General features: G+C 46.8%; 1 protein-coding gene across 2 annotated transcripts; it reads right to left on the bottom strand.

The window, feature by feature from the left end:
- Positions 1–864: 864 nt before the first annotated feature.
- HOXA3 (homeobox A3) lies at positions 865–15,944 on the bottom strand. Of its 2 annotated transcripts, none has more exons than XM_008920399.2 (3): positions 15,861–15,944; positions 4,097–4,685; positions 865–2,623 (listed from the first exon to the last, which is right to left on the bottom strand). In XM_008920399.2, the coding sequence occupies exons 2-3, from the start codon at positions 4,566–4,568 to the stop codon at positions 1,854–1,856; spliced, it is 1,242 nt and encodes a 413-aa protein (XP_008918647.1). In that variant the 5' UTR covers positions 4,569–4,685; positions 15,861–15,944; the 3' UTR covers positions 865–1,853. The 2 variants fall into 2 exon arrangements, with proteins under 2 accessions (XP_008918647.1, XP_017930929.1); XM_018075440.1 differs by lacking the exon at positions 15,861–15,944 and adding an exon at positions 11,930–12,013.
- Between the last annotated feature and the right edge of the window lie 6,774 nt (positions 15,945–22,718).

The following is a 22,718-nucleotide window of genomic DNA, read 5'->3' as shown; positions in this document are numbered from 1 at the left end:
TGGGTTTCTCCCTTCTACCTCGAGTTGATTCGGACCGGAGACCCCTACGGGTGCCCGTTTGGGGCCGGGACAGTCGCCCTTCTACAGTACCGTGTCCCCCTCCTGCGATACAAACACACACGCACACACATCCACACCCCCACGAGGGAAGAAAGGGAACACAAGGCTCCCCTCCCCCACAGCTTCAGGCTACGGTGGGAGGAAAGACGGCTCAGAAAGAATGAAACAAGCTCCAAATAAAATAATAAAAATACTAATTATTAAAAAAAAAAAAAAAAGGTAAAAGGAAAAATCCACTTCTTAAAGGAAAAGGAAAAAAACGACGGCGGGGATGGCGGGTGGAAGGAGTAGCAGAGCGCGCATCCACGCCCCAACCGCATTCGCGGTTCGACCGGACCCTTCTCTACCACCACTGCTCCCCAGTGCTGGCGGGGCTCCGGAGCCCCGGCTCCCCTCTTTCCACGGCGGGCCAGCCCAGGGGCAAGGCGACCCCTCCGCGCCAGCACCCACGCAGAGCTTTATCCTGAGCTCTGCTCCCATGTGCTTCGCACACAGCGTTGTACACACATACAGGCACACACCCCCGCTGGCCTCCTCGCGCTGCTCCACCGCCGGTCCCCCCTCAGACCCCGCGGGGAGGGGGCGATCCGCGCTCGCCTGCCCTCCGCGCCGAGCGGGCACCGCGCAGCGGGTGCGGGAGGAGGCAGCAGCCACGGGCCCTGAAGCACCGCTGAAGGAAAGGAAAAAAAAGAGAGAAACGTAGAGGGAAAAGGGAGAGGAAAAGAAAACTCTCTCTCCATGCCTAAGAAATGCTGTAAAGGAGTCGCGGGGCCCTTCGGGTGGGCGATGAGATCCTCGTGTGAGTTTACAGGCGAGTTTCCTATCTCCCCACGTCATGAAGGGCTCTCCCTTCCCCTGAGCTGTGAAGAACATGTTCTTAACTCTTTCTTATTCAGAATAAAAACTTTATTTTTTTTTCCAGAACGTGAGCAGCAAGGAATGTATAACTTTCAAAACAAATCTAGCCTTTTCAGCTTCACACGCTTTTCACCTAGCTGGATGTCACAAGCATAAAGTATTCAAACCGTGATCTTTTTTCCCAGATTTTATTGCATCATCATCATCATCGTTATCACCATTTTTAATAAAAGGAGCTACTAGTTTCCTTTCAAATGATATTTCCAACACGTGCCGATATGCCATCTAACATATGGCCAGGTAAATACCGCCTGAATATTCAGGGTACAGATTTTTTTATATATATATAAATATGAACAAATGGGGATAAATAAAATTTTAAACACTTAGATTATTCAATGTTTGCAAAAAAAAATATAAATAAATCTGAATGTTCACCAGCATACACACATTGAAAGACTTACACGTATCAATAATCGTCCAGGGAGGCCCTGTCCAAGCGCTTGTGATGTCTTTCTTGCTATTTAAAAGAAGTGCAATAAAAAAAATTGCTTCCCCGTGGGATCAATCATGTACGAACAAATTCACATTTAAGAATTCCTTTTATAGAAAATTTGTTCATATACCCTGTTTTGATAAAAGTGTAGAAGGTAAAGTATAAAGCCTCTGCATACTCCCAAAGTGAGACACAAGGCTACAGTTCAAGAAGATAAATATCCACTAGTGAAACTATAGAGCAATTCAAGCAACAAATATTGCTACGTCACATAAACTAGAAAACGCTTTTACGAAAGGAAACAAACCAAACCAAAATGAACAAAAGAAACAAGAAGGGGAGGGGAGGGCACATGATGGGGGGAGGAGAAAGAGAAGGGAAGGGATGAGTACTTTCCAAAACTTGGGGGCTTGGTGTTCCACTTAGTGACTCCTGTCTCTTACAGATGGGTGAGTTTGGGCGCTTCCTGAATTCTTCCCTGAGAAGGATGGTGAGCAGTAAGGTCTGTGTATGTTGGATGTGGATCACAAGGTCCATGGTGGTGATTGTTGCCCATTGGCCCAGCCCCGCTGTAGTCCATGTTGGCAGAGGGAGGATGAGGGAGATGAGTTAGACCAAAGATGGAAGGCCCAGAATTGGTCATGGTCTCCACGTAGTTGCCCCCTACATAGACGGGGCTTCCCTGTATATGTGGATTCCCATAACCGTTGCCTTGAAGAGGATGAGTATCGTATTCAGGTGTCACAGCTGCCGTTCCCGTGTATCTCTTTTGAGGAGGTGGGCAATTATTAAGAGGAGTGGTATACGATGCAGGGATGCCATAGGTGTTTTGATGAGGCTTGTTAAATGGTGGAGGCGACTGGGGCTCGTAGGGGACGCTGTTTACTAAAGAATGCATAGAGTTTAGATATCCCCCAGCAGCTGGAGGGACAGGGCTTCTGCTTGGGGACTGTCCTCCTGAAGAGGTCATCATGCCCTTGCCCTTTTGATCCTTTTTGTATTTCATTCTGCGGTTTTGAAACCAGATTTTGATCTGTCTTTCCGTGAGATTGAGCAAATTAGCCATTTCTACCCTTCGTGGCCTGCAAAGGTACCTATTGAAGTGGAACTCCTTTTCCAGTTCTACCAGCTGGGCACTTGTGTAAGCTGTACGGGCTCGCTTAGAGGAGGCTTGCCCCGGAGGGCTTTTATCACCAGCACAACTCTCACCTATGTAAATCACACAAAGAACACAATCAGCATGGCAAACCTAGACATGGCAACATGAGAAAATGGCCAACACCAGCAGCACCGGGGGAGTCCAGCTCTCAAGCACAAGAGGGATGCCCATGTGTGCAACGAGTTCTCCCCCATGGCATGAGCTCAATCGTGCCAAGCAACAAGCATCAAAAGACTTCCTTCACCTCTTTAGTGTCACTATATGACTACACTTGCTTCCTTTAAGAATGACAACATGCAACATATCTTGAACTTGGCATAAAGGAGCAGGAAAGGTTTAGGGAAATACAGTGAGGTTTAGAAAGTCTGAAGGTGAACCTATGGTTCTGCTAGCATAGTGTGATCAGAGTCTTCAAGAACTAGTTGTTCTCCATTGCTGTAAAGACCTGAAGCTCTCTTTTTCTGAAAACCATTTAATATACCATTTCAGATATTATATATACATATAAGCTAGAAATGCCTGAAAATTGGGTCTCTACGGTATAAAATTTTAACATAAAAACATAGAATTGACAGTATAGTGTTTTTATCATGTCTAGGGTATGGCATAAACATATGGTAGTGATTGGGAAGTATCCTACAGTGGCTAGGCTTGCAGATAGGCATATAGATATACTGAAACTTTACTGCTTTTTAATAAAATAAATACATGATATGGAAGGCTGTAAACAGCAGTGTTACCGTGACTTTAAAAAGCAGACTGGCAAAGACCATTGCTAAAGTTTTGGACTCTCTTTCCAAGGCACACTGCAGTGAAAAAGAGGAAGAAGTCAGAATAAACCCAACTCCTGGGCATTAGAGCTAGCACTGGTGTTATCAATTTAGGTTTCCTTCAGTAATAAAAGCATTGATATACACTTCCATCCCTCAAATAATGTTTTATGGGCTGAAGTTTATGGCACTCCAGAATGATTTCTGTTTACCAGGCTTGTAACTTTGCCAATCAGCTTATTAAAATAGGAAGAGGTTCTGACTGCATGCAGGGCATTGATCCTGCCTGGATGTGATTATGAGCTATTTTATTCCCGTTACACTTCAGCAGAGATAGGTCACTGTCTTATTAATCTAACAGCACCATGCCAACAAAGTACTCGGGACAAGTCTCTGGCTTAAGGCCTGGGCTGCTCCACACTGACATGATTTACTGGAGGGGGGATTACCTAGGAAATGCGATGGATGCGGGAGGGCACAAGTGGTTCAACCACTTAGGAAGCAAAGTCAATTCAGACCTATTCTGCAAGGCTGGAAAAGTTTTGCATGGGGTGATTTGTTCACTGACTCCCCTCAGTGAATAAGCCGACTGATAGCAACCCCTTTCCAAAAGCTTAAGGCAGCCAACTCAGAGAGCAAAAAAGCCCACACCCTCCCTTCCCTGAAGTGGAGATGGGTAGAGACAGCCCTCCTCCCTACTGGATGCATAGCCAGCCAAGGGGTACCCAGGGAGAGGGGGAGCATGTTTCATACCTGAACTGGAACTGCTGGTTTTTTGCTTTGTGTTTTGCCGAGACTCTTTCATCCACGGGAATATCTGTTTGGACACGGTGGGTGAGTTAAGAGCTGGGCTCTTGGTGGGGTTGGCTGGGGCAGGGTTGCTGCTGGCATTTTGAGATGGTGAGGTGGAGGATGGAGGTGGAGGTTGTGCCTGCTGGGCTGGAGGTGGCTGCGGTGGAGCCTGTGGGTCAGCGAGGCCAGGAGGCTGGAGAGGCTGGCTGGGGAGGGTCCTCATGCAACTCTCACTGATGTCATTGGCCTTGTGGTGGGACACAGAGCTGCCAGGGGACTGGAGGGAGCACGCAGGACGGTGGTACTCAGTTTCCACAAGTGATGAAGATGGAGGATATTGCTGCTGACTCGCATTATAAGTGAAACCATTTGCTCCTTGGTAGGGGTAGGCACCATAGATTGCAGAGCTGTCGTAGTAGGTCGCTTTTTGCATTTCGTTGTTTCCCAATATTTATTTCACAAACTGACAGGGTCTTGACACCCTTGGAGAATAACATTGGCACCCCTCTGTCACGTGGCGTTCTTCCTCCAATGGCCTCTCCAGGCAGACCTGGGGTGTGGGGAGAGCAGAGCAGGGTGAAGAAATGGTACAAATCCATCTTACTTTCAATAGCTAAGTGACATGAAAGCCATAAAAGAAAAAGTGGTCAGCAATATTTAGCAGCATGACTTGGCCTCAGGCGCAGAGCATTTACTGGCAGCTACAAATATGTGCTTTGCTGCACCGGGATATGGGCTTTCTAGGGTTATTTATTTATTTATTTATTTATTCTTAAGAAATAGAGCAAGGGGGTTTGATCGTTTATCACCAAGAGGCTGTTTTAATACTGGTCGCTGAGATAAGGGTGATCGAGGAATCAGTAATGGGTAGGGGGTGGGCTCTTACTTCATTCCAACTCTGAGATCAAACTCTCTCCTGTAACCAATGTCGTTTTATTTTTAGCCTTTCTCTCCTGGTTACGACTCTCTATACAACTTCAAAGAAATACATGAGATTGTTCCTGTCTACGTGTGGCAGGGGGCAGGAGAGGGGTGGAAAGGTTCCCTAGGCAGGGATATGTAAACACTCCGATTCCAAGTGATGGATTTTAGCTTGTCTATGAAATGCTCGATAGGAAAATAAACAAAGCACCTTCTCCCCTCCGTGCTCGCACCCCAATCCGAAACGGCCGGGTCATGCACCCCGGCAGCAGCGGTTTCTGCACGGGCGAGCCCCGACCGACGCCCGCAGCGGCTCCCTCTCGGCCCCGGAGTGCTCGAGCCCTCCTCCCACTCGTGACTGGGTCTGGAGCCTTAACTGCACCCGCCGCCGCACAAAGCCCCTTCTGCGAGGCCAGCAGGGGCAAGTTGGGAGCTTCGCCCGTGGTTGTTTTTTCTTTTCCCCAGCAGTTATTTACAAGACACTAACTTTTCGTGGAATCAGCCAGATCCTACCTGTTAAAACATGATGGATTGGGGGAAAAAAACACCAGGAACCTGAAAAACCAGCGTTCATCTCCATGACCACGGCTTGAACTTTCCTTCCAACTTAGCGATAATAGGTTCTGTCTTGGAAACTGCTATGTAATTTGATGTATGAGGGTCACTTGGCTGGGGAGAGGGTGGACACAAATCCAGAGAATGCTTCTCCTGCCCGGGCGAATCCCTTCCCGCCCCCCCCCCCGCTCCCCTTTTTTTTTTTTATTTTTTGGTCACCCATCCTCCTTTCTTTCTGGGATTTCCCCCCCTCCATACAACCCTCCCTCTCTCCCCAGATTAAAGTCTACTGGTCACCTGCTTGAAAATAACCAATTAAAGAATCACCCGTATTAATGAGAGAAGACCTGTGCGTAACCTCCGATCTAGGAGCTGTTTCCACACGCACTCACATTGTTCTCAGAAATTGAAGTGTGTTCCTCACCGTCCCCTACCCTCTTTGCTGGCAAATAACCATGTATTTTCAGATCAGAAGAGCCTCTCTTTTCTTTTACCACTTTCCCTGTACTTAAGCAGCTGGATATTCCCCCCCCCCAAACATCTAACGAGGACAAATGCTTAGGGGCGAAAAGCCTTACACAACATATGCACCAAACGAGCTCATTCTACGCCTTTCAAGTTATACAGGTTCTTAGAAAACAGTACTCCTTTTGTTAGATCGTAACAAAATGAAGGCAATACACCTACAGCAGAGCGGCTATCCTGTTATTGCACTAATCAAGCTCTTTGGATGCTATTAAGCTAATAAGGCGATGGAGATCTGAGGCGCGCACACAGTTTCCAGTTCCTCGCCTCTCCTTCCCGATGCTATCTAGGCCTGGTGTGATTTTTCTCAATTCCTTTGAAAGAGAGAATATAGACACCACTACCAGAGGAGAAGGAGGAAATAATCAGCCAGTGGTGATTTTACAAAGACACCCGCCTTTCATGATCGCGACATCAAATATTTCGCCTTCCCTTGGCCGCTAGGAAGTTTGAGGCGCAGGCAGGACGGGTAGTGCGGAGTGGGGATGCTCCCGCCGCTGCTGGCCCGCAGACAATAGACAACTTTACTCGGAAGTAAAAATATTATTGAAGTTTCGGCCGCCTGCCAGCAAGTAAAAAAAAAAAGTCAGATCCCGCGTTTGGCTTCGCCAAGTTAATCACTTCCTACAAAGTTATGGAGAAGCGGGGGTAACCTGAGGAGAGCCTGGTCATTCCTGGAGAAAGCGGGAATAGCGAGATTAAGAGCGACAACGATCACGATAATAATGGGGTCCTAACGGGAGAGGGGAGCAAGAGTGGGGGTGGATTTACCACCCCAGCCGGTGCCTGGGAGGGGAAGAGTTCTCCTCTCCCCCTCGAATACAAAAGGCCAGGTCTCACAAACACAGATGGGCCCCCGATTTTTCCAATGCCCGGTTTATCGGCTTCATCTCCGTTTGTGCAATACACAGCTCTGCTATTTACCAACTTCTGTCCCCCCACCCAAACGGCCCAGAGACAGCAGATGAAAGTTGCTTGGGGAAGGCAATTCGCTTGCTTTCCTCCACTCCCCACTCCAGCTCTCTCTTATCCTCTCCTTCCCTCCGTTTTCCCCTCCTCCCAAGCACACCAGATCTTTGCCCTGTAACTCTCAGCCGAGCCCCGAACTCTGACTCTAGGACGAAAAATCGCGCAGCCCCCCTGAAAGATTTCCTGAAAGATAAAGATGAAGTTGAGAGAAGGTGGGGGGGTGGGAGGAAAAGAGCAGAGAGAGCTGCCTGAACATGAAGTGTAAGGGTATCAGTCACTGCCTGGAAGGAAGCCCCAGCTTGTGAACTCTTCTTGAACCGACATTTAAGTCTACGGTCATAAATCACTGGGACATAAACTCCGCCATTCACGACTGATAGCAGCGTATTTGTGGCCTGCTTACCTTAACTTCTGACGACTGAGGCGGAAGCCAGCATGCTCTCTCTCTCTCTCTTTTTTTTTTTTTTTTTTTGGAGGCGACACAACCCAGGGAGCAGGGGCTGTCTGCCTCAGCCTGATCCCTGTGGCCGCGGGGTGGGCACCGGCTCAATTACTCCGTACCCGGGACGAGCCCTGCCCCGCACGGATGGGGACGGTTGCTCCGGACACCCGCCTTCCCCGCTCCCCTGACGCTGGAGGCTGCCCACCCTACCCCGAGCCGGTCCCCGGCGTACCGGCCTCCCCCTGCGCGGGGCACGGAGGACGGGGATGTTTCCCAGGGCTGCTCTGGGAAAGGAAAGAGAGAGAGGGAAGGAGAAAGGGTGGAGGGGAGGGGGGGAGTGGAGGAAAAAAAAAAGAAAAAAATTAAAAAAAAAAAAAAGGGAAGGAGAAAGAAAGGCGGCCTCCTGGGGGAAGCCTAGGCAGCGGTGGGGGCTGGGAGGGAGCTAAGGAGCGCGGCAGTGAAGTGAGTGCGGGCCCCCCCGCACCGGGGCGTTCACAAAGTCCAGGAAAATTATGCTAATGAAGACAAACGGCTCTCACAAAGGGTCGCTCTCACCAGCCTCCGGGGTGCTGCTGGGGGGCCTTGAGTTTGTCCCTCTTATCGGTGGGCTTGGAGGGCGGCTGCAGAATAGCCCCTCTGCCGCTCCTCACGGCCAGGAGCCCCGCACAGCCCTGGCTGAGTCCCGGGGAGGGGAGCAAAGCCCGGAGAGCCGAGGCTGGGTCCGGAGAGCCAACCGAAGCCCACCAGGATCCCCGCTCTGGGCGATGCTTTCAGAGCCACGCTGGAAATCATTAGAGTTACTAATTATTAACTCATGCATGCGTGAGCGCACACACACACAGATGTACACACAGACACCCCCCTGTCCCGTCCCTCCCCCCCAAATATCCCCAGCGCCTGGGACGGGCACAGAGGCGCTCACGCACACACATGTGCTGCACAGACGGGTCGGGGTGCCCGCAGCCCCCCGTGGGGACGTGTGGGAGTCAGCCCCTCGTGGATGCGAGCCCGGAGCCTCACAGCTCGCCTTCGCCTTCTTTCCGCGGCAGAGGTGGGGAAGGCCCTCGCCTCTTTCTTCAGCGCCACGGGTTTTGGGGGTGGTGGAGTCCCCCCAGTTTCCTGCAACAGAAGCACGGCAGCGACCGTGCAAACGAGAACTTAAACAAAGTTTCAGACCCTGCCGGTCTGGCAGACGTTAACGGGGCTCTGCCTTCTGCATTAAGCGGAACCTCCGAATAAAACCTAGGTGTAAATTTGACATTACTTCGTTAATTAAGGCATTACAAATGTAACCAGTCCGTTTAAAGCACGAGGGAGCCCGGCGTCATCTTTAAACACAAACAAAGCCAGGGGGAAGCGAGAAATAAAAAGCACTATAAGGCTGGGGTGGCCTCTTACGCATACCAATGGTTTTTGTCATTTATGGCTATGCAAGATTTATGACTTCGTGCACCAAAGCTGTAAACAGAGCACTAAAACAGAAAACACTTGCTCCTTATGGCATAAGTGAGAAGGCACCACATGAAAGGGGAAGCGGCCAGCGTAGGAGGAGAGGAGAGGCAAAAATCCCGCGTACGCGTTTTGCTTCAAACAATCCCATGAATGTTGCATCGGAAGAAAAAAAAGTCTTTTTAGTCAATAATCAACCCCACACTTTCTTCTGAAACTGCTGATCTGCCATTCGCCCACTTGCCCGGCCAAATAGCGAGAGGCAGCGCTGCGCCCCGACGGAGCCCCTCGGACTGGCGAGGAGGATTTGGACCGGGAGAGAAAGATGGGGACTGCCGAAACCTGCGGACACGGGGTAGCCTGCTGGTTTGGGGAGCCCCGCCGAAAGCTACGAGAGCTTTTCCGAGGAGTGCGTTTCAACTTGGGAGCCATCTCCAGCGGGATATTCTGACTCGTGTCTGTATTTAAGAGAGGAGAAGGGGAGTGGCGGGAAGGTCTTTTTAAAAATGAAAAGATTTTCAAGGACTTTAATCGTGAGAACCGAAAGGGTTCATAGGAATATTGTAGTGTTTCCTCCATTCGTCTTACTGCCTGCAAAGAGTATTTTGCGAGGATTCTCCTATTAGTCCTGTTTCCCCACGCCCCCTCTCTCCCCAAAGAGGTAATTTTAAACATGAGAAGATGATTATTTTTTTTTATGTCTCCGATGATGTAGAATAAGTGTTCCAACGCACAAATCCCCGCTGTTTTTATCTGTCTTTCCCTCCCAGAGGCCGAATATTTTCTTTCTGCTTCATTCCGCGGAGAGAGATAGGGCTCAGCTCGGGGAGGGACGGGCGGTGTTTGGGGCTGATTCCTGGGTCAGAAATGAGCTGCCTTTTCTCCCCGAAGAGACCCACTCTGCGGGACTCCCTCCTGTCTCCCCCCTCCCCTCCCCGGAGTTACTATTTTCCGAATAAAATAATGCCTGTAAAGCGCCTTGTCCTTGGATGCCCCGAAATGGAAGCAGGTAGCACCACAGTTCAAAGCTGGTTTGGGGGGGATCTCTTAGAGATGAAATAGCAAGGTAGGGAGTTGCTGGAGAAGGGGGGCAGTTCTGGAACTGGTGCCTGTCCAAGTCGTTAGAGATTTAGGAGGGGATATCAGCTGAATTAGAGAAGGACTGGACAATCGAAGGGAGTCGTGGTCAATCTAAATTGTTTATATTTTCTAACACTAGAGAGGCAACGCACCCTTCGCTATTTGCTCAACAGACTGAAGTTATTTACACAACTCGCCGAAATCCTCCTCTCCCCCAGAACTCTTCTCGCTTTCTTTTGCTCTAGAGAAGGACTGTATTATTTATGAGTGTTTTAACTGGGTCAGTATGCATCCGAACTGGGCCATAAATCAGAGGAAACGCTGCCAAGTAATTTAGCTGCAATTAAAGCTCGCACTTTATTTTTGAGGCGCGTTTTGGCCCATTTCAAAATACGGTAAAGCCAGCCTTGGCTTTTAGACACACAGCTGGGAGTGAAACAGCTCTCCTCCCCTCGCTGAAGAGAGAGAGACGCCGGGTCTAAGAAAGGACAACGTGCTTCAGTATGGCGAGAAGGGGAAATATAACTCATTAGGGTCAGTTCTGCTTTGAGAACAGCTTTAAAGAACAGGAAAACGTGAGACCATCCCAAACATCACCCTGCAGATCTCTGCAGAACGGCCGCGAGCAACTCCGAGTGGAAATAACCTTTTTTGTTGTTGTTTTCAGCAGAGATTTTATCATCGTTCGCTTTTCTTCTTCTTTCCTTCCCTTTCTGACCGCTTAGAAGACGAGCAATTAAAAACACCGGGTAACTGGACACAAAATAGTACAACAGGAATAGACGAGAGATGTGGAGGAAAGCCAGCCCCAGTGCTCCAACCTTTCCCAAAGCCGGGGCACACCGGGGAAATATGATTTCATATAGCATTTTGCCCTCCTTGGAAAGCCAAATAATCTTTCTTTTTTGTCATTTAAAGCGCATTCTTCATATATATATATATACGCCTTCATATTTATAAGTATATGCAAATACTCACATATTTATATATACAGATATAGCTATATTTGTGTAAACGACGGGATGGATATGAATTTAGGTTCTCCTAGAAGGTACTTCCCAGTCCTCTCCTTTTTATTCTCTCTTTCCAGATCCCCTTTCAGAGAGACAGAATAAACTCGCACATTTCCAAGGTTGATTTATTGTTAGAAGCCGTGGCTGGCTTGTTCCTTCTCACCGCGGAGAAATAAAGAGGAGCCCCTTGGCTCATTTGGGAAGGAGAAGCTTTGCCATATTGCTGAGCGCCCATGCAGCGCTCCGCTCACAGTAAACAAAGTACCACTAAAGCATCATAAATAAAATGGCAGCACGATCTCACAGTCATCGATTTACGGAGCGGCAGCGGCCGAACAAACACCCATAAAACAACAACCGCCGCCGCACACTCGAGCACGACCCCGACCGAGGAGCATCACATACACCCCCCGCATAGTTTTCTCCGACTTGCCCAAATACATAAATAAATAAACACAAAAACACACAAATAAAATAATAGAATAAAATTAAGGGAGAAATTTTCAAACATGACAATAAAGGAGGCTTCCGATCTCTAGCCGGTCATAAATAATGATAAGATGGCAATCGAGGGGCTGGAGCAGAGGCAGCTGGCCATCAACAGCAGTGTGGGATCTCTATGGAGAAAAATAAATAAAGAAGCAAACTCTCCCTGCTCTGCTCGCTGCGAGGGTAGAGTTGAATATTTACCGCAGCAAATTGAAACAAAGGGGGAAGCAGCCTGGGTCCGGGTGCACACACACCCGCACGCACACACACGCACTCACTCCAGCCTCTGCTACTGACCTTTGCCTCGAACAGCAATAACTCACCACATAAATGAACAATCAACGGAAATACCTTAAAATAAAATCCATCCTTTCTAACGAAGCATTTCGTCCTCTCGGCTCGACAATAACCTTTCCATAAGGAACGAAAGCTGTCAGCGAAATGGCCAGCTCTTGCGGGGACGGTGATGGGGGCAGGAGAAAAAAAGAATAATAGAAAGCAGTGCTTGCTCTGAACAGAAACTGGAAAAGCGTAATCGCAGACGGAGCCAGACCGGGTCTCCACTCCAAATGCCACAATAATGCGCTGTATTATGTGCTCACGTGGTCATACGTCAACTTAAATCCTTTTATTTGAAATAGGGAATCACTGAAGGAACTGGCTTTCTTAGAGCGAGCCTTCGCTTTTTAAAGCCTTAACCCAATATGTTAAAGAAGAGTTTTAAGGGAGGAGAAAAAAAAATTTTAAGAGATGCAGATGACTGGGGGAGGGGGGGAGATTGGTTTGATTCTCTTTCCTCCCACACCAATGTTTCTTTACACAAAGCCCATTGGAAGGTAAGCGGAATTCTTCTTATAATATGGGATTACGCTGCACTTTGATACTTAGCCTAATTAACCGGTATTTGCTCCCCAGGCCCGCCACTCTGCTTCACGTCGCATATCCTCCGCAACTCCCGAAGAAAACCCAAATCTTAATGCTATTATTTCCAGCCCTCTTCTAAACGGGACGATTACCAGCCTTCCCCCCACCCCCAGCTGCTATTGTACAGGGCTTGCTCAACTCCCACTCGCTACATCAGGGCTCCTGTAGAAACTAAAAAGACCTTTAATTACCTGACAAAGGCAAAAGACCGTCTCTTCTAAGAAGCTAGTTGATTTTTGTCCTCGTAACACCCTATGAAGAATACACCTTCCTTCACTGGCGTGCCTCTGAATTTTGCAAAATCTTTTGGGACCTTGCTGTTAAACCTGTGCTTACGCATTTCCTATACAGCTAGTTTGAGTGATGCACAAAATTATAGGTTGCTAATGATGAAAAAAAATTGAGGAGGGGGAGCTCTTTGCCTAAGGGGAAAAAAATTAAGAAAAAAAGAGAAGAGCGAAGTTGTATGCAGCCCCTGAGCCAGGCAGCTTCGCCTGTGTGTGAACACATCACATCTTCCCTGTTAGACTGTTTAACTTGTTCTATTGACACAATAAGCTAAACAAACAAAAGAAACCCTCCACTCACATAACTTTTCTAGAAGGAATCAAAGCAAAACAGGCAGTTCATTCTTTTAACTTGCTCCTGGTCCAGTTTTGTGACTCCAGCATTGTGCATCATGATGCATACACTCTAACCTAAATCTTTCCACCATCTCCCATAAGTTCAAAGAAGCTAACTACATATTCCCTCTAAGTGGTTCACCTGCATATCATTGAACAGAATGGAAGGAGTTTTCTTTTTAAACGTGGTTTTTAGAGATATGACCAAGCCTTATATACGCTTCCCTGGATTGTCAAAGTGGGCCACTGGAACATAAACCCACTCGTAACAGTGTATAGTAGTGGCTACTGCAGCAAAGTCAGCATGAAATTACAATAGGAGAAAAATTTGCAATTTTTCATATGGAAGTGATTAAGCTAGTATCAGCGTATACATCTATTATCCCTCACTAAGAACTGGAATAAAAACTATAGACCTTTGAAAAAGAGAAAGCATTAGGTACACTCGACATGCCCAAGTCTGTGACTATCAGAACGCGTGGTAACTCCATAGCTCTCATACTTATCATAAACCAAGGCCTATATTTGCTCGAGATGGATTCAAGGTTCTTTTAAATATGGTGCATTTACATCCCATAGAAGAAACATACAGAGAAGTTATTCTGCAACAATGACACTGAAATTACTGGGGATTGGAGCAGATGTTGAAGAAAGTAAAGCAAGCCTGTCTTGGGGCTGTTGTAAAAAGTTATCGACTGCTTTGCGTCAAAAGCAGAAAGATGGCTTTAGAAGTTACAGTCCTGAGCAAATAGAAACTACAAAAGCAATAAATCACCACCATAAGTCAGCTTAAATGCCTTAACGCTAGCTGTGACTATTGGCTTCAAAATCCTGTTTCTATGAACATCTTTATTAGTATTAATGGTCAGGTTAATCCTAAAACTACTGTTTAACAATTAACTTCATTATATAGTGGGGAAACTAATTAATTCTTAAGAAAAGTAACTTCTTGACTTGTGAATACCTTTCACAGGGTGTGCTTTGGGAGGGTAGAGGGGGGAGTCTGCCTAACTTCGTACTCTCCTGGATCGCAGCTGAAAATTATTCCCTTCTGCCGAATTTGGAGAAAGTTTTCTTTGCTCTGATAGCATGATTACGAAGTTTCAGAAACAAATTCAAATGATCTTGCGAGTTGCAGGCACTAGGTTTCCCTCACCACTCTATTTATTGCTTTGTTCCTGTTCCTGGACATTCAACATTGTGTTTTATTACCTCGATGATTTGGAGACCCGAAACACTGTTTCTAGGAGAAAAATGTGGAGTTTATCAGTAGGTCTGCTACTGATTTTTCTGTGCTTTATACACATGGCTTCGAGCTGAGCTGAAATTCCAGCCTCAGTAACAACAAACAGATCTGAGTTCATAACGTGCCTTCATTAAGAGAGACCCTTTGTGCCCACTCTGGCATCAATAGCCACTCCTGGCATTAATGCTATTTAAAGTTGTCTTCGATATAATTAGATTTAGGATTTTTACTGTGTTTCAAGTTTACTCTAATGATAGTTGTTAAGAGGTGTGCCTATCACTCCCATGTGGAGATGAAATGGGAATCACCGTATGATACAAGTACTTATTTCCTCACTCCCTCGAAAGACTTGAAATCTGCTGGGATGCAGAGCTGTTTACCTACATCCGTGAGTCTGATAGAGATAAACTTGGTCTTTGATCATTTCCAAGTAGATAAAAAGAGTAGAGCTATCGACTGTGCCCTTGTGTGAGAAGTTCTGCTCAGAGTCAGCAGAGTCAGAGTCTACCAGTGTTGGATTCGTCGAGGAATCCCAAATATCTCTGCACGCAATGCTGTGGGTACATGCCACTGGAGGAAGGTTCCTTCGTACCGTATTTTCGCTTTCAATTTCCGAACACAAGCGTGAATGGACATTTGCAGTGCCTTTTTGTAGTTAAGATTTAAGCAGCCCATTAAGCCAACACAAAGAGCCCTTGTAGTTCCGTAATTTATGGCCGCTTTTAAAAGGTAGTAAAGTACACTAATTGTACATCAACGTCCAAAAATAAGCAGGTAAATCTAGCATGATTTTGAGCTAATTCTATGTAATCCTCCCCTCTCGGCGGCTGGCATGAAAAAATTGTCACTATGGAAAGCATTTCATTTCTCCTGCCAAAGGACCAAGCACATAAAAGACTCCAACAACTCCGAACCACCAGACACTGACCTCCGTTCAGTGCAAAGCAGGCCGGGCCAGACAAATACCCGAAATTTACTCGCGAACCATTCTGGTGTACGCACGCAGGCAAAAATCAGGTTTTCTAACATCCCCACATGCACTCCACGTTTGCAGAACTGGCTGCGGAACTCCTCGAGGAGGAGGCGAACAGACAAGCCGCGATAAGCAGCCATTCAACACCGAACCGGCTCCAACCCTCTCTCCCTTGCCTTGCGCCTTTGATTTGGGAAGGAGCTAAGAATGGACAAAGAAATTCTCTAACTCCTTCGGTCTTCAGATGACTTTGCATCCTTCCTGTTCCCAATGCCTTTATAAGGATGGCGATCACTCAGGTCCCGTACACTTCTTTGTCTGCCCAGACACGCGCATTCACCACCCACGGAAGATGAATAGAGCCAATGCAGAAAAAAATTCCAGCTAGGTTAAATATTTATCACAACAACAACAAAATCTCATTCCAGCAGGCTTGTTCTTCATGCAGATACCAGGCAAATCGCTTTCTTACAGCAGCCACCGGCGCAAAAGCAGCGGCCGCTGACCGACTCTTACCTTCTCCAGCTGCGCAAGGTTGGGCTGAAGCGCTCCCAGCTTCTTCCACCGCCCCGGCCGAGCGGCTTCTTTTCGGGGCTCCCTGTAAACAAGCAACAAACAGTGCCTTACCGGGGAGTGCAGGGGGAGGTATTTTGCGCCTTCATTGGCAATACATGGTTTGTCGGGTGCGCTGGGAGAGCCCCGGAGAGGGGTGGGCAGGGATGGAGCGGGCTCGGGCTCCCTCGCGGAGTGTGGGTTGCCACCCGGATGAAGAGCACAGGGAGCTGAGAAATAAAAGCGTGCGGATGATTTTTTTTTGTTGTTTTTTTTTTTTGGTTGGTTTTTTTTGTGTGATTTTTTTTTTAATTTTTTTCCTCGTAGACAACTATGCCTTCTGTCTCCAAGTGTTTGGAAATACTGTCATTCCGAATTCTTGTTACATGAATGTCTGCTTTATTTTCCTCTGGGAAACCTTTGTTTAGGATCATTTAATCAAGAACAGACATTAAACACAAGTCGTGGTGTTCATCTCTGCTGAATAAAACGCGGAAAGTGTTCCAGTTTAAATGCAGGGAGTATTGTGGTTGGGCTTTTATTCAAACGGTTATTCGGGGCCCAATCCTGCCACCACTAGCGCAATAAGAGACTAACAGTTGACCTCACTGTAGCGGAATCGGGCCCAAATGATTTTTTTTTTGGCTTTTTTTAAGGGGAAAAAAAAAACAAAACAGAAACCAAAAACCAAAACACTGAAAGCCATTGACGGAGGGGGGAAAAAATCGGGCCGCTTCTTTCCCCTAAAATAAACAATACCGCACAGTCCAATAAGACAACAGTCAGATTATTTGCATGTCACTTACTGAATCACTTTTATATATGAATTTGTCAGATATAACAATGTACCCTCGTATTCAGTCTTGCTAATAAAACCCATCTAATGCATCTTAAAATCGTCAGTAAATGCAAATGCTAATAATTAAATAACACAGTTCTTGTGAAAGGGTGTTATCTGAGCCTTGGAAATATTAGGTCTATCTTGGGATAACTTTTCGAGCGGAGACTTTGCTTTGGTAATTTAGTAGTTCAATAATTACGCTAATAATTTTAAATTTGGTGTTGAACTCCAGTCTACATAAAATCATGCAGTAATAGCCTACTAAACTGTTTATTGCTGTGTCATAAATTTGAGAGCGCTGACTGTTAAAATCTACTGGCAAACACAAAAGAAAATGGAAAGTTCAATCTGCAATGGCAGAGCCCGGGTGCTGCTTCCTGGGGTTATCCTTAGCTCTACCTTTCTCTCCACTCGCCTTCAGCGCAGGGGGAACCCCCTGGCATTTTAGGCTCAAAAACATACCTTAGCCGTTTTGATCCCTAATCAATAGTCACGTTACAAACAGCAATAATCATCGATCAAGCATGTCGTGACTCGGTTGTCCCACTCGTGTTAAATATGGAGCGTGTATCTGAAAATGGTGCCAGCGACTTTCTGTTATTTATTTTAGAGCTATTAGGTCACGCTACCATATTTTACACTGCCACGGTCCTTTAAACTATGCTGCTTCTTGAAAGAGTTGCTAAGTAGCAGTAAAGCACTTCAAAAAAGCTCTAACTTTTTTTTTTTTTTTAATTTGTTGTTATCCCAAACTCTAATATTCATTGCGGCACTCTAAGTTCGTACATAAATCGTTCAGACTAATGAGTCATAGAGAAATTCGCCCATGACTTTTCCTTTACAATGCTCACTGCCTTTCCATTGCTTTTTTGGCCCTGTATTAAGAGCCGGTGATTTATTAACGCCAGGAAAATTGAACAAAGCAGGTCCTCCTGCACCGTGGCACCCAGCCTTCCACAGTGTGAATTAGAACATTATCAAATGTGTTTGCTTCGGTAACACTTAATCACCAAAAGCCGTAATGTGACCACAAGGCAGCTGAAACAAAGATTTAACATTTCTAAATATTAAACTTGTTAAGCAAATGCTCAGCACACAAAGCAAGCACAAACAATTAAAGTCATCAAGCTAGAAATACACACTACCTACTTACCACCACAGACCCTACTGCTTGCTTAAGAAGTTTAGAATCTTTCAAGATAAATCAGGTGGGTATTTTTTTTAAGAAAAAAAAAAAAAAGAAAGAAAAACAAACTCCAGTAATAAGGAGTTGAGTTTCACTTCTGAGAGAATCACTCCTAGTGAGGACTGACGGCCACAGATCCATTCCTGACTATCTGCATTAATTATTTAATGAGTCACGTGACCATAAAGATAAAAATTTCAATATCTCCCCCAGAACAGACGCAACACCTTTATCTGCGAGTGCAGGGATGCTCGCACTTGGGCCCCCTAATCTCTCCTTGCTTTGACAGCTCCTCAGTTTCTAGGGAGAGTGCTAGGGCATTAATAACATGGGTTTGTCCCGTCCTGCACAGAGAGATGGGTCAGCTTTACACCCACACACACCTCCAGACGAGTCAGTTGAACCCAGATCCTCATTGTCTGCAGCGGGGAGGGGGCTCTGAGCACCAGGACGGCATCCCCCGGGCCGCCTTCCATGGGTCAGTGCTGCCTGTCCGCGGGCCCGGGCGGAGCCAGGAGGACTGCCCCGGGCCGGAGGGAGGAGGCCGTGGAGCTTTCCCTGCCCACGCGGGGAGCCCCGGCCCCACTGGGACCCTCGTGGGCCGGGCTTGGGCGCCCGCGCAACACGGCGCTGAAGGGGACAGCCCTGGGGCGACCCCGCGGGATCCCACCCGCCGCAGCCCGGCCTTGCCGTGAGGCTGAGGACATGGCAGACCTCCGCTCCTCGGGACGTGACTGCGGGCGCCCCGGGGCGCGCCGCCCGGCGGCCTCTGGCGGAGGTGCGGGAGCGGCAGGCGGCTCGGGGCATGCCCGAATAGGGCAGCACGGGAGGGCTGGGGGGAGCCGAAGTTTCATGGCAAGCCTGTCAAGATCTCCACCTGTGTGAGGGCTCCCCCCACCCCTTCCTCGTTTACAAACACTGAGCAAGAAGGCCATGGAACTGCAAGCACCCTGAACAAAAAAAAAAAAAAAATTTCCCGGCATTGCGTAATCTCACAAGGCAGGATGGCTCTGGTTATTAAATACCACAAGGCGCTTGTCACAGCTCAGCTCCTCGTGTAATGAAACACCAGGTATAGCAAAAGCTCGTAGGAAAAACGAGGAGGCAGATCTTGGAAGAGGAGTATTTTTCTTGGTGGAGGGGAGGTGGGTGCCGGGGTTAACGGCATGGCGTTCCCTGCAGCCAGCAAATTGACTCCGAGCTGATTCGGTCTTTCTTTGAAATATTGACAAACTTCACTTTCAGCGTTTTGGGCCGCGCTTGTCTTTGTGGCCAGAGCAGATAAATCCGTGTGTGAGAGACACCGGGAGAGCAGGAGAGAGGGAGGGGGGAAAGAGACATTTAGGTCCAAGTGCCGGATTAAAAAGAATACTGTCTTTAAAGGTCAAGGGTTTGAAGGGTCAGTCTGCTCCTCTAAAAAAAACAATTAATGGGATAGAAAATTTGTCCTCTCGGTGAACTCCCGGTTGCCTTAGCAAAGGGAGCACAATGCGAGAATTTAAACTGGACGATGTAATTTTCAAAGTTATTGTAAAGACGGGAGGTATCGGACTGGGAGCAGAGGGCTCCCAGCCCGGGAGCAGCGTCCTGCTTCCCAGCGCAGCCAGAGGGGGAAGGGGGGGAAAGAAAATTTACCTTAAACGATGATAATCTGCCACGGGGTATTTTGCAGTCCGCGGTTGAATGTCCGGCAAGAGAAAGTACATTTTTTTAGCAGACAACCAAGATGCTGTGTCTTTACACATGACCATTTTTTTTCCCCAGGAAAATCCTTTGCGTCTTCACAGACTTTTCCAAGAGAATGCCTTTCAGAACGGCTGTTGAATTACAAAGAAGTATTTATTGTAGGAGGTGATTAATGATTCTCGCTAAAATTGCTATTTGCAGCGTGATTTCATTTCTCTTTACAATGGGACCAAACCAGGTTTATACGCATAGGCTGCTCACTAAAGAAATCCTGCACCGCCAGTTAATACGTTTCAGCTGGAATTTTGCTCGGTTGTGCTAATTTTGACTGCAAATATATGAAGGGATTCTCAAGCAATAAACAAAACAAAGAGTTACAGACTTGCAGATAGTAGTAACCTCACTTAACAGCTGTATTTTTCTTCCTTTATAAAGAGATAACTGGCGATACAGGATTTAGTAAACAGCAGTATGTGAGTACAAGCATGCTTTTCAGGCCTGCTCTTTGGTCAGGTGTGGAGACAGCAGTGTTTGCGTAGGGTATTTAAAGACACCACCTCTCTGATGCTGAGCGTGCTCTGCCATCGGCATGTTACATTTTTCTCCGGGATGGTTCATATTCCATGACCGGGCAGGGATGCTGGCAGCACCTTAGGGGCCTGGTTCTACCTCAACCAGAGTGTGATGATGCCCCTGGTCCTGGTGGTCTCACTCATGTGAAGAGAAGCACTGATTCCAAAAATCCCTCTCAGATGTATTTGGGTAAGTAAAAAAATATTGGCCTTCAGGCCTTCCCTTGAAGATTTATGAGGATTTGAGCTCCTTTCCAAGATTTTTCCTACCTGGCTTGGTGCTACACTACGTTGTGAAAGCCCTGAGCAAGGCTCTCCCTTAGAAGCTCTGCTTTGCCTGCACTCCTTAGCTGCCTGGAAGCAGCAAAATGCACAGCCTGAGCTGGAACCACTTGAACCCCATTTTGCCACAATAGCTGTGACAATCTCAGTCACATAAGCCTCCTGAGTTGTACCCAAATTCGCATGTCTGCCGAGGCTTTCTCAACACATTTCAAAATAACCTTAAAAACAAAATTAAAGGAAACAGAAACAGAAACGGCAGCTTAAAAAGAAACTATAGGTTACCGTTCGTATGTTTCCCTTAAACAGTGCTAGCCAGCTGAGAAATCATAATCAGAGAAAACGAATAAATAAATCACGACTGGCTAAAAATTTAAAGTGTTATCATGGCACGGGATCTTACCGGCTCCCAGAAGAAGCACGGTTTCTCTTGTAACACAGCTGAAAACAGTCACAGAGCAAGCGATGGAGTCAGACTCACTCTGCCTTAAGTCTGCTACAGAGAACACCACTCACCTATACAATGAAGCAAGACCTTTCCCCATCCTATAGCACACTTTTTCCCAGCCAGGCAATTAGGAGTCAGGACGTTTTTCACTATATTGAAAATAACCATTACCTTATTGATAAGGTGAATCCAAGTTAGAACAATACATTAAGCCGTTGTTTTCTATTCCTGGTTCTAACACCAGTTAAGCACAAGGTGGATGAAACAGCACTTAGTGGACTCTTGTTTCAAGCGTTTAATTCTTTTGTACAGAATAATCTTTATTACCAGCATTTGGCACTGTTATACATTACACCAAAAATCCACAAATTTTACATGGACCCAAACTATTTAGACGGTGCCAAATACGAAGACAGCAACAGCCTTTATAGCAATATTTCTTTAAATAAATGCAATAGGGAAAGTGGAGAAAAACTAATAGATCACAGCTACTGCGGGGGATACACTTAAAACCAGTTAAGTTACCTTTGTTATGATACATAAAACATTTTCCTTTAGACAGGGTAAGAGGACTTTTTTGTAAGTCTTTAACCTCTCATGGACGTGTTCGTTGTCTCTCCTATGTTGGTGTGAGTGTGTACATGTGCCTGTGCACCCTCACACACACACACAGAAGAATCCACGAACACGCCATGAAACAGCATTATTCAAGTCAATGCCTTACACAACTGTCCCACGAGCTCTTTACTTTGTAAAGTCTTTTATTTGTAAGGTTTTCCCTTTAAAAAAAAAAAGAAAAAAAAAAAAGTCCATCTTAGATACAGAGAATTCGTCCATGACACCATCCAGCCCTCTTTTACACCGAGGGCAAGAGAGCGTTTCCATAAATAGAAAAAAATGTTGGGCATGGAACCATTATCTATATACAATGTAGACAATCGTCCGGGTTTTGGTTTAAACATGTGCCCGTTCTTGGGCACATTTTGTCTTCGTTTCCTGCTCCTGTTTTGTTTTACACTGTTTGGTCCAAACGGCCAGCCTCCACCATGAGGCAGTTTGAAAACCCCAATAGATAGGTAAATATATATATATTAAAAAAAAATAACAACAAAAAAACTCAAACCAAAAGCCGTATTTATAGCGCGGCTGCATTGGGTGTAGCCCCATCGAGCGGATGGGGGTGGCCCTGTGTCTGTGCTTTGGACTGCTGGCTCAGTGTGGACTGGTTTGAGGAGCGCATCTTTGTGTTAGGCAGTTTATGGTCTTTCTTCCACTTCATGCGCCTGTTCTGGAACCAGATCTTGACCTGGCGCTCCGAGAGGCAGAGGGTGTGCGCGATCTCGATGCGTCGCCTTCTGGTCAGGTAGCGGTTGAAGTGGAACTCCTTCTCCAGCTCCAGGACCTGCTGTCTGGTGTAGGCAGTGCGAGACCTCTTGGGCTCCCCTCCGTTGTAATTGGGGTTGACTGAAACGTGCACACACAGGCACATACATACACACGCGGAGGGGAAAAAAGGAGGGAGGGAAGCGATGGGACATAATCATTATATAATAACTTGACACCAGGTTCACATAAGATACATAAACGGCAAGAAAAATTGTTTCACAGCCTATCGACAGTGGGGACAATCGAGGAGCAATAAAAAATGGTGATGGGCATTTGGGTTAGAAGAAAAGCTTCAAAGACACATGGCCCAGAGCCACTGCAGGGCAATTAAATTTATGGGGGCTATAATTACTGCCCTAACAGTTTGGCGTCTCGTAAATCTTTTGATAAAGGACCCCGGATACAAAAGGTTTCTCACTTT

Source organism: Manacus vitellinus, unplaced genomic scaffold (assembly GCF_001715985.3).
Source record: "Manacus vitellinus isolate BGI_N305 unplaced genomic scaffold, ASM171598v3 scaffold_3_pilon, whole genome shotgun sequence".
NCBI lineage: Eukaryota > Metazoa > Chordata > Aves > Passeriformes > Pipridae > Manacus > Manacus vitellinus.
Note: the sequence above shows the minus strand (reverse complement) of the source record. Positions and strands in the feature narration are given on the sequence as shown.

Bases quoted from the DNA above. Each gene is read 5' to 3' on its own strand.
- HOXA3 (XM_008920399.2), bottom strand. From the start codon at position 4,568: ATGCAAAAAGCGACCTACTACGACAGCTCTGCAATCTATGGTGCCTAC. The intron at 2,624-4,096 runs GTATGAAACATG...TGATTTACATAG, and splicing joins AACCAGCAGTTCCAGTTCAG to GTGAGAGTTGTGCTGGTGAT.